Genomic DNA, 16,460 nt, shown 5'->3' with positions numbered 1-16,460 from the left:
TAAACAGCATACAGTCTTCATTTTTGTCTTTAAGAGGATTTGTGGCAGGCACTTTCATGCTGGGTTCTGCTCACAAAATAGACGCCATCTTCACCGTTTCTAGAGAACTCAAGGGGCTGACGGCACGCTCAGACCGCTTTAAAGGAACAAACGAGGAGTTGGACCCAGATTTTCTTATGCCAAGGTGGAGCTCTCCCTCCACTACTGCTGCCAGGTGCAAATACGCAACAATAACAACAAAATCCGGCAGTATGAACCAAGGCAAAGGAGTTACCTGAGTGCTGAAATCTAACCCGTAACGTGCAGGCACAAAAATGCATTTCATAATATCCTATATTTCTATCCTAGATCCTTCTGTCTTTAATTTCCAAACTCTGCCATCTAGCTTTGGAATAACAGGCAAAACACCACTCGGGGAGGGCATGGAGAGGCACAGAATAGCAGAGGAAGAACAATGGACGGCACCAGCGAAAGAAACGCACCCAACCCCTGGGACCCTAGCCAGTGACTTCAAGAGCCACAGCAGCTAAAACCAGCTCAGGAGACCAGACACACACCATGCACCGGGACAGGTACTCTCCTATCTGGAAAAGCAAACCGTTGCAGACCACGCTAAACCTGCTGTATATCAGAAAACGCCTTGGCTCAGGGTGCCTGGGTGGCTCAGTGGTTAAGCCTCTGCCTTCAGCTCAGGTCATGATCCCGGGGTCCTGGGATCGAGCCCCGCATCGGGCTCCCTGCTCAGCGGGGCGCCTGCCTCTCACTCCTGCTCTCCCACTCGCCCTGCTTGTGTTCTCTCTCCACCGTCTTTCTCTCTGTCTCCGTCAAATACATAAATTAATTAATTTGAAAAATTAAAAAAAAAGAAACTCCTTCGTTCGTTTTCATCCTGATTTAATAGAATAAGGAACGATCATAACTTACTTTCTTCCTCTCCAAACCTGTGGAGAAAAAATCACCTCCTGGTGCTTGTGTTACTCTCCTTGACTGTCCTCTTTTAGGTCACCCAAGTAAGAAGTATTTGGAGGACACGAAGCATTACTTTGAGTAAAAATAAGAATGTAAACATGTGAGGCGCCTGGGAGGCTCAGTGGGTTGAGCAACTGCCTTCGGCTCAGGTCACGATCCCGGAGTCCCGGGATCCAGTCCCGCATCGGCTCCCTGCTCGGCGGGGAGCCTGCTTCTCCCTCAGCCCTCTCCCTTTCATGCTCTCTCTCTCATTCTCTCTCTTTCTCAAATAAATAAATGAAATCCTTAAAAAAAAAAAATGTAAACATACTTGTTACACTCGCCACTTGGCTGAAATGAATATTTTAATTCTAAGTAACTAAAAATCATGGAGCATAGGAAGCACACAAAAAATATTCCCTAGTGCATTTGAAACAGCGTGTTAGAAAATACATTTTTCATCAATATGAGAAACATTACCTCTTCCCTTTGATCGGCGTTGACCATCAGCCGAGTTTCTCTTGTCTTAGGAGCAGCCCAGGGTCTAGGAGTAGACACTGGAAAGAAATACTTTAAAGTTATCAAGGACTCACCTACTTATGTAGTAACACAATGAAGCATTTGATATTATAAATTTCCACTACCTTATAAATAGAATAAAATATGAATTCACATTGGGATACATAGCTTAATATTTAAGATCAAGTTTAACATTTGAGTAATAAATTCATCCTTTTGGCACAAAACCGGAAATTTACAGTCCTTTCTTTCAAAATTTATTCTGCTATTTCCATATTTAATACTATTTTTTATATGCACAAGTGCTGGTAGATTTTTTTATTTATCACTGTATAGAAATCAAAAATTATATCAGGATGTTTCAACCCTTAAAATTCCAAGAAAAACCAAACTTATTTTGGTAGAGACAAAAAACACATTTTATATGTAGCATTTAAATATTCCAAAATTTTGGCATACAGCATTTGTATTTGGAACAAGGTCCTGCATGTCCCAGAAAATGTAACTATTTTCCTTTTGTGAATGTTTATGAACAGGTGGCTAACTTGACATCACGTACGGAGGTCTAGTCTCACGACTGCAACAGCTCTATGATTACAGGTGATGACAGAGATTTCCATGTGTGGGATGCCTCATCACATGATCTATTAGGAAGCACAGGACACTTGCTAATGGTGGAAAGAAATGTTCTGACAACAGATACTCCTCCCTACTCACCACAGAACCTCCCTAGGTCACCTGCACACGTATCTGCTCTCAAGAGTGAGAACCATTGTTTTGATTTTTTTTATTCCTTCTATCTCTAATTTAAAGCCTTCATTCAGATGTCCCGGTTTCTGTGTGCACTCAGAAAGATCCACAGTCTGTGAGTTCCCAGGCTTTAAGTTCCGTTTACGTATATAATTGGGCAGGTCAGCGTGAACAGCCAGAAGCCATTCATACCCCCAACGACGGGCTCCAAACTGTCCGTCCTTTCACTGGGGGAGCTCCGGCCCTTCACCCTGAATTCCCAGAGGGAGGCGCTTTCTCAACAGGCTTCCCACACCACCCCACGCTTCGCTCTTTGGGAGTTCCATGGGCACATGAAAAAGTGACAGGCCCTTTTGCTCCAACACACCTCGCCACAATTTGCCCTTGAATTTTTCTGTTCTTAAAAAAACAGTTACTTTACTAACAATGTTTAAATCTTCTCTGGAAGTTGACTTTCTTTGTTAAATGGGTTAAATGCACAAATCATGGAAGCAATCTGCAAGTTGGAACAAAACATCTTTAGACATTTTTATGAAAACAGCACATAACAATATTTGGGGTAAAGTGAAAGATAACATTGTCTGTAAGACCCAGAGCACAGGTTAGGGAAGAGAGTCTAGAATATTCACGATGGGGCGCCTGGGTGGCTCAGTGGGTTAAGCCGCTGCCTTCGGCTCAGGTCATGATCTCAGGGTCCTGGGATCGAGTCCCGCATCGGGCTCTCTGCTCAGCAGGGAGCCTGCTTCCTCCTCTCTATCTCTGCCTGCCTCTCTGCCTACTTGTAATCTCTCTCTGTCAAATAAATAAATAAATAAATCTTAGAATATTCACGCGAGGTAGTAATGTGAATGCATAGTTAATAGGAGATGGTGCTCACCTAAACATATTTCGTGTTAGCGTTTTGCCCAAAGAAAAATGGGTAAATATCAGTGGGTCATGTTCCCTGAGTACCAGCACCGCCTACACCAGTGCCTGGCATGCTGAGCGTTTAATGAACGCTTAGGCAAGAATCCGGGAGGACTTCGCTCACCCTGGAGCGCTACAGACCTCAGAGAAGGTAGCATTCATCTACGGACCCCATGAAGCTCTTCCATGGGCTTCTTGATCCAACCCACCCAGCGGTGTAGGCCGGGTTTCACGCACTCTCCCCTCGCTGGCGTCCCGCACAGGTAACAGCTGTGCTTCCGTAAGCGTCCGTGATACCGCTGGGATGAAACCCACGGTGGGGTATGACTGCTGTTACGGGACTCGACAAAGTAGATTTAACTCACAAAATTTCTTGCAGCCCTGCTTTAAAATCTCATGTTCTCACACCTCAAACACTTTTTGAGAACGCGGGCTTTTCATCCCCCGGGGACTTATCGCATGTCTTTGCGCAAAGGACTCAGCAAGAGGGACACGCCCAGCATTTATCGAAATGACTTTCCTCACTCTGGTGAGAGAGGCCGCCCAGGTCCCAAGGGAAAAAATGTGCAGTGTTCTGACTCTGCGATTTGGATTTGGTTCTTGATGATTGCTGTCACGGAGGTTAGTTCACTAAAGGAAATATCAACCCCATAAGTACAATTTTACAGGGCCCATTTATTTAAAAAATTATACTGAAATCAACATAGTTTCAAAAACACCCCACCTGTAAGGTTAAACTAACCGGAAGGCAGATGACATCACTACTTCCCAGAACTAAGTGCTAAAAACTGAAAACACTTATCAAAATCCAGAAGAAACAAATAGGAAAAATACACACTTTTAAATTTTATGTTCTAGGGCTTTTGTTTGATTTCTGTTCCTCGGGCTTCCTCCTGAATCGGCTTCCAGAACTCCTCACAAGGGCTCACGCTCTTCAAGGGTCCGCATTTGGCCGACTCCTTCGGCAACTCTGTAATCTTATTTTCAGAGAGAACAATAATTGTATTTCAGTGATATTGTAGTGGCAAATTATGAGTCAGCAGATAATTAGGACTTTAAAATTCCATTTCTAAGCCTCAGAGTCTAACACGTGGACACTTGACAGGTATCTAATTAGGAAAGGGTTTTTTTTCAACAGTAACTTCTGACCCGGCAAGAGTAATACCTTTGAAAGTCTTTGTCCCTAAGTTCCAGGGGCTCATTTGTATTTAAGAATTAAAGGGAACAATTTGAAGGGAAGTGAACTGTGCTTTTTTTTTTTTCTTTCCTCCTTCTCTTTCTCCTCCTCCTTCTGTCCTCAGTGATAGCAGCTAGCAGCTGACCTAGGAGACTTCTTTGGACAAGCTGGGGAAGCAGATGAGAGCCGTCAGGACGAAATGGAGAAAGAAGAGAAAGAGAAAGAGCCTTGAGAGCTGCGAGAGGAAGTAGATCAAGATAACTGTCTGCTACAATTCCATTTCTAATTCCATCTCCCTTTGCCCGGGGACTTTGGAATTACCACACCCTATAAACCAATTGTCACCTAGAAACAGGCCGGCGTGGTAATAAATGACGCACCAGGAGTCTCCCCTCCTCTAAATGTCGTCTCTTAGAAACTGGGAGGGCCTGTCACCCTGATAAGGCCTGGTTCGGTTAATAAGCAGAACTGGATACCTGGAGAAGCTTCTTTAGAAGAAGAACTAGTTAGCGCAGAGATTTTTAACTCTGGGGTGGATCCCCTGTGTTCCCTTCAAGGAGAATCAAGTCAGGAAGTGCCGGGCTCTAAAGAGATTGGGGGATTTTTTTTTGGGGGGGGGGGGATGATGATGATGATGCGAATGTAACTGACGTCAGCACAAGTCACACAATGTCTTCCGTCCAGTTTCTAAAGCAGCTCCTCACTAGGTGAGGTCGATCTGGGCGGAGGCTGCGGTGCCCCCCCCCCCCCCGGGTAGGTTCCCTCCCTCCCTGGGCAGGAAGAGCTTTCACCCCCCGAGGCTGCTGCTGGGGCTCCGCCCGGAACAGAACGGCCCTGAAACGACAGGGGCGTCCGTCGTGCGCGTCATCACTTGTGCCTGCGAGGGTACAGAAAGCAGCCCCTCAGGGTGTAGGGGCTTGGGGGGCATGGTGTTGGGGTGTTCCCTCCTGACCACCTTTCTGCGTCTCACGTGTCCCGGGGTCTGCCATTGCTTCCACCTACGCAGGGCAGAGGGGCTGCAGGGTCCGGGCCCCCCAGTTCCTGGGTCGCACCTTTGCGAGGGGACACACGGAACGCTGCGGCAACGGGCGTGCCTGTCCAGGGCTTCTCAGCCCCGCTCCCCGCTTGCCCTCAATCCTACTGGGGAGGCTCCGGAGCGCGAGGTACGTGCGCGCCGGGAATGGGGGGCGCTTGGGGAGGCCACCGGCAGGGCCACGTGTGTGCCCCAGCTGCACGCCCGGGCGCGATGCGCTGCGTGGGGCGGTGCACGGGGTGCATGCAGGGGTGCGGAAATGCGAGTTATTTGCGGTGCGTGGAGTGCAGGGCGCGGCGCGGCGCGGAGGGGGTTGGTGCAGGCGAGGAAGCCCGCAGGGTTGGCGCTGCTCCGGGCCCATGCAGGGGGCGGTGAGGTGGGGGTGTCCGCGGGGCGCGGGGTGCATGCGGGGCGCCGAGAGGTGCGCGCGGGGCGGGGGGCGTCGGGGGCGCCTGTTCACCCCCAGGAGCCCAGGAGCAAGCTGCAAGGCTGGAAAGGAAAGTCGCCGTCAGCCCGCGGTTCAGTAGCGCGGAGACAAAGGCGACAACAAATGACAAGTAAACATCCAGCCACAGGAAGCCATTAAGGACAGTGGGTGCTAATGAGCGCGCAGCGGGGACCGGCGAGGAAAGGCCGCGGCCCGACCCGCCCGGAGCCCCTGCTGGCAGGCCGTAAACCCGCGGCGCGCTTCTGTCCCGCGTTCCCGTTGGGCCATTAGAAGCCGCAATTACTCTCGTCCCAATAAGAAGACTCAGGGGTAGAAAGAGAAGATTGGGGTTCTGTGATCTGGCTCATTCTCACGTCCTCCCCCCAACTAGCCGCGTGTGAACACGAAGCTGTGAGTATCGAGCCACTTTCCAAGGAGTCTCGTGAAATAGTTTCTCGTAAAAGATCAACTCTTCCGAATAACCAAATGTCCCTTTGCGCTCCCTTACATTTTAAACTATTAAGAAATTTGTTTTCAAGTAGCAGTGGTCAAGCAAGGCCACTGAGACTTTGTGTCTGACCTATTTAAGATACTGAGAGCTGGTTTTAATTTCTGGAGCGAGCTCTTTCTCAGGAAGGCGGGATCGGGATTCGGCAAATACCCCTGGGGCAGGGGGGGCCGTCCTCGTGCGCGGTCCCGAGCATCGCTGCCGCGGCCACCCCCTCGGTGGAGGACCCCAGGGCAGCGAGAGTCGGAGGCCCGCCGCCCACCCGGTGCAGCCGGCGCGTCCACTGCGGGCCTGCGGGCCGGGCCGGGAATCCACAGGTACCGGACCACACACAGAGATGCGCTTAGGAACTTAGGGAGCTCTGCGCAGGCACTGCCAACAGAGTCCTGCCTCTTAAGCTTGTTTACCTTAAACATTTGAGAAAGTGAGTGGGAAGTGGTTCAGAGTACATTTCATTTCAGAAAGTCGACTTCAGAGGCTTGGGCACGCAAGTATTGCCAAGCATTACCCAAGACCTGGGAATTATTTCTTGATGATTTCTTTATCTGCGGTGTTCCCTTTTGGAGAAGAAGAGAATAAACCTAATCAAAAACATATCTTTATAGATAACCTACGACAGTGTAAACACTGATGAAGGTTTAGAGAGACAAACAAATCATTTTAAATAATCCCCAAAGGAACTTCAGTGTCCCGGGACATCTCCCCACAGAGGCAGTCGAGTCATCTAGCTTGTGCCTTGCCGTCTCGGTGACTTTTTCTTGGTGAAAATTCAAGTGTGTTCTCATTGTTATATTTCTTGTTAGGATAGGCTGATTAAACTTTAATAATGGTATCGCCCTCTCCCACTGATTCTAACGAGCTAGAAACCTGAATTCAGAATAAAAGATATATGCTCCATAAGTATGAATATATTCTATTCATTATTCTTAGTTTTGAACCATTTCCGATCCTGGCACTAAACTCCTCCTAAAATGAAGTGGGTTAGACGGCACCTCCAGTCCCTTCTGAGTCTAAAATTTTAAATTTCCGCATTATTGTGTTTTAAAAATCACGTTCATACACGTGCATGGCTGTTTAAAACCACGTTGTTCAGAAGGGCTTAAGATAAAAAGCATCTGACTTCTGTTTCAGCCCACTCCGACCCCCAGCCGACTCCACAGAAATTTCAACTTGACCCACTTCTGTTAGTAACGATGTTTGCAGGAGTCTAGTCCTGAATAGAACCACCACCAGCCCAGGAAGAGGTTTGAAGCCTTCTGCTCTCTCTCTCTCTTTTCTCTTTCTGTAGATGTATAGAAAGTGTGTTTACAGCCCGCTTTCCCTTTCACTGTGAAGGAGTGACACCTCTCAGAAGAAGGGAGGCATCCAGGGAGAATTGCCTTGTGCAAACCTGGAGTCCCCTGGAAGATTTTCCTTTGTCTTGAGTCATAGCTCACTTGCACTCATTTCCCAGAACGTGCAGCACCAGGCCCCTAACTCCTCAAGATCCCGAACTTTACCCTTGACTAGTTTCCCGCGCTCACCGCTCACTGAGAGGCAGCTTCAAGTCAAGGAACCACAGTGGCTTGGAGAATCTAATTGCTGGGAGCAGTTTTAACCCTCAATAGTCAGGAATGGTAGTATCTACATACCGAGTGGGCCAGATTTGTTCATTTCAAATCAATATTTTAGGGGAATATTTCCCCTATGAACACAGAAATCTACAAATATAAAGTTGTCTTTGAGAGATACTCTTAGACCATGACAAGTTATCCAAAATTTGCTTTGGCTACTTGGGGTCTTTTGTGGTTCCATACACATTTTAGGTCTGTTTGTTCTATTTCTGCAGGAGAAAAATGTCATTGGAATTTTCACAGGGAAGCATTGAATCTGTAGATTGCTTTGGGCAGGGTGGACATTTTAGCACTATTCTTCCAACCCATGAGCATGGACTAGCTTCTCATTTATTTGTGTCTTCTTCAATTTCTTTCATTAATGCCTGGTAGTTTTCAATATACATGTCTTTCATCTCCTTAGTTAAATTTATTACTAAGTATTTTATTCTTTTTGATGAAATTGGAAGTGAGATTATTTTCTTCATCTCTCAGAATTCATTATTAGTGCAGAGGAATGCAAGAGATTTTTGTGCATTGATTTTGTCTCCTGCAACTTTACTGAATTCTTTTATTAGCCCTAAGATTTTTTTGGTGGAGTTTTTAGGTTTTCTGTCTGTAATACTGTGCCCTTTCCATATAGTGACCGTTTTATTTTCTCCTTTCCAATTTAGATGCCTCATTCCTTTTTCTTGCCTAACTGCTCTGGCTAGGACTTCTAATAATGGTGTTGAATAAAAATGGCAAGAGTAGGCATCCTTGTGTTGTTCCAGATCTTAGAGAAAAAGCCTTCAAACCTTCACTGAATATGATGTGGCTGTGGCTTGTCCTATAAGTCTTTTATTATGTTGAGAAATGTTCCTTCTATAACCCTTTGTTGAGAGTTTTTATCAAATGCTTTTTTTTTTTTTTGCATCTTTTGAGATGCTGATGTGATTTTTATCCTTTCCTTTGTTAATGTGGTGTATCACACTGACTAATGTGCATACCTGGGAGAAATCCTACTTGATCATAGGTTATGAGCCTTTTAATATATTGTTCAATTCAATTTTCTGATATTTTATTGAGGATCTTTGTATATATTTTCACCAGAGATATTGGCCTGTAAGTTTCTTTCCTTGTGACCTCCTTGTCTGATGTTGGTGTTGAGATAACGCTGGCCTGGTAAAATTAGTTTGGAAGAATTCCTTCTTCTAGTTTTTAGAAGAGTTTGAGATAATAATTCTTCTTTGAATATTTGGTAGAAATCACCACTGAAGCCATCTGGTGCTGGATTTTTGGGGGAGGTTTTTGATGAATGATTCGATCTTCTTACTAGTCATCAGTCTGTTCAAATTTTCTGTTTAATCATGATTCAATCTCAGTAGTTTGTATGTTTCTAGGAATTCATCCATTCCTTCTAGGTTAGCCAATATATTGGAGTATAATTGTTCATAGTAGTCTCTTGTGACTCTTTGTATTTCCATGGTTTCATTTATAACATCTCTTTCATTTCTAATTTTATTTATTTGAGTATTTTATCAAATAAATGAATTTATTTATACTTTTTGTCAACTTTGCTTATCTTTTCAAAGAAACAGCCCTTCGTTTCATTGATCTTTTCTATGTGTTCGTTTTTTACTTGTGTGGGAATCATGTTTTTAACTTTTTGAAAATTATACTTGAAGGGCTTAGTAAACATTAATTGCTGCTCATTCACACCTAGGATAAATATAGACTTCAGTATTCTTTGTAATGAAAATATTTATGGAAATCATAAAGTGAAATAATGTAGCTAACAAATAACAAAATTAAAATTACTTATTTTGCATTTTTATAATAATAAAAGACACTCAAAAATATTTGGTGAGGGAATAAGGAAAGTGCTTGCATTTCTACTCTGTCGTGTGTTCAACACAATTATGACAATTAAAAAAAATTAAAGATCCTTATTTTTAAAATGTACTGGTAGGGGAGCTTGGGTGACTCAGTCAGTTAAGTGTCCAACTCTTGGTTTGGGTTCAGGTTATGATCTCAAGGTCATGAGATCGAAACCAGCATCAGGTTCCACGCTCAGAAAGTCTGCTTGAGATTCTTTCCTTCTGCCCCAACCCGATTCACGCGTGTGTTCTCTCTCTCTCTCTCTCTCTCTCTAAAATAAGTAAATCAATCTTTTAAAAATGTACTGGTAAAAGCAAATAGATGAATAAACCTGGGGGGAAAGAATCTCCTACTTTCAGTTTAAAAACTTAAAAAATAAGCAGCGTATTAAAGGAAATGAACATGAGCTTTGGGGTTTGTCTAACTTGGGATCAGATCAGAGCACAGCTTTGGGCAAGTTGCTTAACCTCTCAAACCCTCAGTTTTTTTTTTCAGCAGAAACTAACTTAGTAAAAATAGATTCCTCCCAGGATTGTTCTGAGAGCAAGACACTGTCTGTGATGTGCCCAGAGCAGTCTGGCCTACAGTAGGAAATCAATGCATATTAAATAATCCTTTTGTACCTGTGAGCCTTAAAGTTTTATCTAATTGTATCAACTAATTTAAGAGCTAAGTATATAGAGGAATCACCACTATGTGTAAAATTATTTAAAAATCTTTTATCTATTTCATGAATGAACTGGGCTATTAATATTCTAAATATGTTCAGATTAATAAAAATGATACAAACCAAGGACCATGTAGCCATTAACATCTTTACTGTGCACTGGCATCACACTCTTTACTGGTGTTAATGGAATAAATGGAATAAATTTCATGCATTCATTATTTATTGCTGTGTAACACATTACCCCAGCTGTAGCCACTTAAAACTGCACACATCATGCACATCATGACCTCATAGTGTCTGTGAGTCAGAAACATAGAAATGGATTAGCTGGGTATCCTGCTCACAGACTCATGGTCATAGTCAAGGTGTTGGCTGGGCTGCATCCTCATCTGGAGGTCTGACTGGGGAAGCAGATGCATCCCTAGAGTGGCATCCTTCATTATCACCATATGCCATTGGGTAGGAACAAGTCACATGTCCTGCTTTGTGATTCAGGGCTGGGGATTACACAAAGGCATAAATACTATGAAGCAAGAATTGTGGGGACCCCCTTGGAGTCTGCCTGCCACCATCTAAGCTCTGTCTCCTATGTTCACATGCAAAAGACATTTAGTCTCTCCCCAGGTTCCCAAGATTGTCTTCTCTTTGTAGCATCAGCTGAGAGTTCAAAATGTCATTATCAAAATCACATCAAAGGTCAGAGAAGGCTCCTGGTATAATCACTAAGTTCAACTCCTGGGGCCCAATTCCATCTTTGGGTCTGGGAAACCAAAGAGAAGAGTTGTTTACTCCCAATATACCAAGCACGCACTGGTGGAACCAGCAGCCGACAATAGCCACAGACAGTTCTGCTTCAAAGAAGAGAAAAACAGAGTCTAAAGGAGTCTCCAAAGCCAGATGGGGAATGTTGGAAGTTCCTTGATGAGGTTTCAAGGCCTGGGAATAATTCTTGTGGGTTCACCCTCTGGGCTCTTGGTTCTGCTTTCTGAGTCTTCCTTGCTTTGAAACAAAAGGTGGCACCTGTTTGCAGATGAGCATCTTTCTCAGCCTGCTTCCTGATGGTAGAATCTGGGAAGTTGGAGGGTCTCCTTTCATTTTGTACCCTCTTCATTCCTTGCCAAGGAATGAATGCAGAAACCCAAGCTGGCAGGTTTCTGTGGAAGCGACTTTCTCAAAGCTTTGTGTCTCCCATGCATATCCATGGGACTCATTTCATGAAACAAAGACCTCAGCCACAGATGTTTTGAGATGCCCCTTCTGTACCTTTGGATCCCGCTGAGATGACACTGCCCATGCTCTGAAGCTCCTTAGAGGCTCCAGAATTGATTGACAGGCTCTGCGGCTCACCCATCGTTTTGAAATGTCCTTGTGTGACTGGATTTCCTGACCTTAGGATCTTTGGGAGACATCATCTGAAGGTTGTACAGTCATATCTTTGGCTCCTCTGAATCATAAGGTCTTCATTTTTGCCCTCTAGAGTGGTTGACACTCTGATTTCAGACTTCTCCACTCCAGAGCTGTGAGGGAGTAAGTTCTATGGACTCGGGGCGCCTGGGTGGCTCAGTGGTTTAAAGCCTCTGCCTTCAGCTCAGGTCATGATCTCAGGATCCTGGGACCGAGACCCGCATCCAGCTCTCTGCTCAGCGGGGAGCCTGTTTCCCTTCCTCTCTCTCTGCCTGCCTCTCTGCCTACTTGTGATCTCTGTCTTTTTTTTTAAAATTCTATGGGCTACTCCATTTGTGGTCATTTACTGTGAACCCCAGAGCCGATGTGGTGAGCTACAGAATACACGGGGTGCTTCTCCCTCCAACGTTGTGTGAACCCCACTGTTTTTTCAACCTAGAGTCCCAGGGGCCATGTGCCTGCGGTTCCATCAGCTGACTGTGAGATCATCTTTACTTCCACGAAGAGATCACGTCTATGTCTCTATTGTTACACCCTTCACATTTTAGAGATTATGCCGGCTAATGTGCCTCTGCCTCTTTCTGGGCTGAGCTCCCATCTCCAGACTTCCAGAGCTCAACTCCCAGCCCTGGTGTTTTCTAGTTGGGTTTCTGGGAAGTTCCACGAGCTCTCCATGTTCCCTGTTTCTCATCTGTGGATGGCAAGGGCGACAAGAGAGCCTACCTACCTGTCGACCTGGGACAACTGAACAGGTCCATGTCCCTTGGGCTGCTCCCTGCGCGACCTGCAGGGTCGGGTGCTCATTGCTGTTACATTGTATCCCGACTGCGGGTGCTGGAGATACAAACACATGCTAAATGAGCTAGGATTTGACACCATGTCCTACACACTCAGGTTTGGCATTACAAAAAAAAAAAAAAAAAAAAAGTCCTGTTTGTGTGTATGTGTGTTTCACATTCCTTCAGACCATGGGTATAAATTGAAAACAATTTATGAGGTCTCTTTCTACTCTAGAAATCTAAGAAATAAATCTTCAGCCTTCCAGAAGCTGAGGGGAATGAGACAAGTGGGATAGTCAGGCTGCCTAGGTAACGGTATTTAAAAATAAAGTTTAAAACATTACATTCATTTTTCATTTGATATTTTCAAAAAGCATCAGCTTCTTGCTATGCCTTTTTTTAAGTGTATATTATTATAGTCAATTTTATAAAAAATAAACTGGTATGATTCAATTATTAACTCTTTGCCTGGTTCATTTTCTCTTGTATTTCTAGAAATAATTAAAGGGAATACTTACCAAGCACCAGGCACTCTGCCAGTTCGACTTTCATTACTTAATTCAGCAATTATGTATCGAACATTTTTCAAGTCAAACCCTGGTCTGCCCTCACATCGATTTACTAGAACCTTGCAAAGTGGATATTTCTTTTTCTGGGGGAGAAGACAGACACACAGCTAAGACAGGAGGCTGGGATCTCACGGGGAGCTCACCCCTGCTCGCCGTCTGCTGGGGCGGTCTCCCGCGCTCACCGTGGACAGCCGTACTTCACACACCTGTCGCTGCTTCGTGCACTTCAGTATTTTGATTTTGTAATTCTGCTGTGTGTGCCTTTCTATATAATGCAAGTTTTACACAATTATTAAAGTTATTTTATTACAACTCAATTACTACCTTGATTCAGCTAATTTCCATTCAGTAAATATTCATTGTTCATGTACCAGCCCGTGTCAGGGATTTTTAGTTTGGCTGCTTTTGTAGTAAAATAGTAATAACTCAAGTGACTACAATTTAAATTTACTAGAGGAGCCGAATGTTTTTCTGCAGAAATCCATTTCTGTTCCCTCCTGTCAGACTCTAGTCCTGGCTCTGTCCTGTGCCACTTGGAAGAGGACGTAACCATGCCCTCTGAAAAGCGTAATATAATCTGTAGACATAAGGGCTGTTGTTGGGGCGGAACTGTTAGTACCCGCTGACTGTTTGTTTAGCAGATTATCGGTTCTATATTTCTTAATAGCAATCCATATGCATTTTGGATGCAAACTCCCATCACATTTCCACATATATTGTTTTTGGATTTCATTGTCTTTTAACATGAAGTTTTATTTCACTGTATATAAAGGTTTCTACAATGTTTCTGGGTTAAACTTAACTGTTGTGTCTGACTATATCATTTCTATCCAAGAGGCAAAAACTAACTTCTCCTCCGTCACTGAGATGAGCGCATTGGTCTGGTAAGAAACAGTACGGCTCGGTTTCCCCCCGGAGCTGCGGGAGGGGGGGAAGCGCTAGTACACATTTGTTCCGCAGTTCATCTCTTCTCGCTCGTTGTAACAGGCTTGTTATACATTAAACATCCATAATTTGGGGTGCGCGGTACCTGAGTGCCTCAGTCGGTCAAGAGGCTGACTCTTGATTTTGGCCCAGGTCGCGATCTCAGGGTCCTGAGGTGGAGCCCTGCGTGGGGCTCGGTGCTCAGTGGAAAGTCTGCTTGAGGTTCTATCTCCCTCTCTCTAGACTCTCTTTCTCTCTCAAATAAATAAATAAATCTTTAAAAATAAACAAGTAAACTTCCATAATTTGGGATTTCTTCCCGCAATGCGACAATTCCGCAGGGATCATGACAACGCCTTCCCAGCCCGCACGGACAGAGGGAACGGTGAGCCTCTCACCCAGTCCAGAGAGGGCAGAGGGCGAGGAGCAGGAGCCCGTGCGGCGGTGACCCGGCCCAGCGGTTCCGCACACCCAGGCCTGGAATCCGCTCCGTGTTGTACCAGCCTGGGGCACCTCCCGCGTCGGCCCACAGCCTGGCCCACTCTGACCTTCTCCAGCCCCAGGCGACTGGTTTCTGCAGCTGGCCAGGTGCCTGCTGCTATGGTCGTTCTTGTCTCCTGCTTTGGTGACCGACACGCTGCCCATCACCCGGCCGGCCAGTCTGAGGGCACCGGCCTCACCCGGCTATCTGCTCCATCAACCCCGACTGCTGCACGGGGTCAGGTGGGAGGGAAGGGGGCACCCCTCAGGGCTCACAGCTCTGCCGGCCCTGGCAGCTGCTCCTGTAAGCTCCAATGCACTTTAGTGACACGAAACCCCAAGATTCTTTCTTGCAGAAGGTGCACCAGGGGCTCTGTCCTTCAGTGTGGGGCACGTCTCTAGGGTGCTCCTGGGGTCCCAGTTGGCCCTGGAGCTCTCAGCACAGTTTCCACGGGGGGCTCAGCTCCCCCACGCCTTGTGGTCTCAGGCCTCCAAGAGCTTGTGTGTGCAGCCCCAGGCAGACCCTGCCCAGAACCTTTCTGGATTTCAAACACAGCGGAACATTTCTTGACATGCAGCCAGGCCTCCAGGACCACAAATGACTCCTCTGCCGGTACTAGAGGGACAGCATCAGGGTCGACTCGGAAACAGCCCAGCTCGCTTGCTTGCGTCGGCCACCGTGACCGTTTTAATTCACGGGTTCTAACCTGGCCTGGGCTTAGAGCTCGACGGAAAATAAGAGTGTAGAGAAGTGTGCATAACAACCATATTTTATAAGCAATAACAACAAAAGAATCCGATAATTGGCCGACTATGAAGACAATTAAAAGTCCAATGAATGTCTACCCTCCCTGCAGGGGAAACACGTAGTTTACACGGTCGCTTTTACACAATGTCATGTGAAAGGCGGCAAGGACAAGTAAAGTAGCGTAGGAGCTGGGATCTCGAGGCGCCGGTGTGGGTCCAGCTGCAGCTCCGACACGTACAAGCGGCAGGACGGTAACAAGTCACCCTGTTGCCTCCTCTGGGGAACGGGCTTGAAATCAGTCGTGCCTCCCATCCGGGGTCTCCTCGGGAGCCACGTTCACTGATGCGTGCGACGTCCTGAGAGGGGTCTGACGGCAGAAGTCCGCGGTCAGTGACGGCTGCTCTCACACTTCCATCAGCACATCGGTAACCGCGTTCCCGCGGTACCCGGACTCTGTGACACGTGCTTTGATTCTTTAAGGTCATTCGGCTCAGTTGCTGTTATCAGCAAAGTTCCAGATGGCGGAGCGCGCTGGGTCACTAAGCTGTATTTAGAAGAGACGTCACTAAATGCCTCCGTGCTGCCCTCCTGAGGATTTATAGGGTTGATCTTGATCTTTCTTCCTAGTATGATTTTGAAGGCCACACACATATCCACAAATAACATGCATGTTCCTACACCTCATGTGCTCGTTTGTGCAAAACCATGCAGGTAGACTTAATGCCATGACAAGCAGACAGCACGGGGCCGGAGTAGGGGCGATAAGGAAATAATAATTTCATGCTGAAATGGATGACCTCGCTCGCTGCTGAAATGGATGCTCTCGCTCGCTGCTGATTACTCTCTTGTGGCTACAGTACAGGGTTGCACGGTATAGTCTTCTCCACTGGGTTCAAGTTCACAGGAAATTGTAGACTAGGTTCCTTGACACAAAGCACCATTTTGATCAAATAATGGATTATTGTGGGTGCTTTGTAAGCAAAGCTCACACAACCAATATTTATTATGCAAAGTGTAATGTACACAAAGTAGCAAATGAAATATATTTTTTGATTATTTTAAAAACCATTAAGTGATTTCTGGCATCAGAAATGATAATTTAATTATAATCATTTCCTATTATACATACATATATATATTTATTGATTATCTGTTTAATATAAATT

General features: G+C 45.6%; 1 protein-coding gene across 5 annotated transcripts in view; it reads right to left on the bottom strand.

Annotated features, from left to right (window-relative positions):
- The window catches only part of LOC309864868 (uncharacterized protein), a 72,673-nt gene that overhangs the window by 49,606 nt on the left and 6,607 nt on the right, over positions 1-16,460 (bottom strand). For 3 of the 5 annotated variants that reach the window (XR_014311798.1, XR_014311799.1, XM_082730749.1), the window contains exons 2-3: positions 3,962-4,100; positions 1,429-1,505 (exon numbers count right to left, since the gene is read on the bottom strand). Coding sequence is in view for 3 of the 5 variants with exons in the window: in XM_082730749.1 (XP_082586875.1) it covers positions 1,429-1,505; position 3,962 (78 nt within the window). In the remaining 2 variants the exon portion in view is untranslated. Of the gene's footprint in view, positions 1-1,428; positions 1,506-3,961; positions 4,101-4,776; positions 5,135-16,460 lie in introns of all 5 variants that reach the window. The other 2 variants (XM_082730751.1, XM_082730750.1) reach the window with 2 other exon arrangements.

This window comes from Mustela nivalis (assembly GCF_964662115.1).
Source record: "Mustela nivalis genome assembly, chromosome: 5".
Lineage (NCBI taxonomy): Eukaryota > Metazoa > Chordata > Mammalia > Carnivora > Mustelidae > Mustela > Mustela nivalis.
This window is presented reverse-complemented; position numbering and strand designations above follow the sequence as displayed.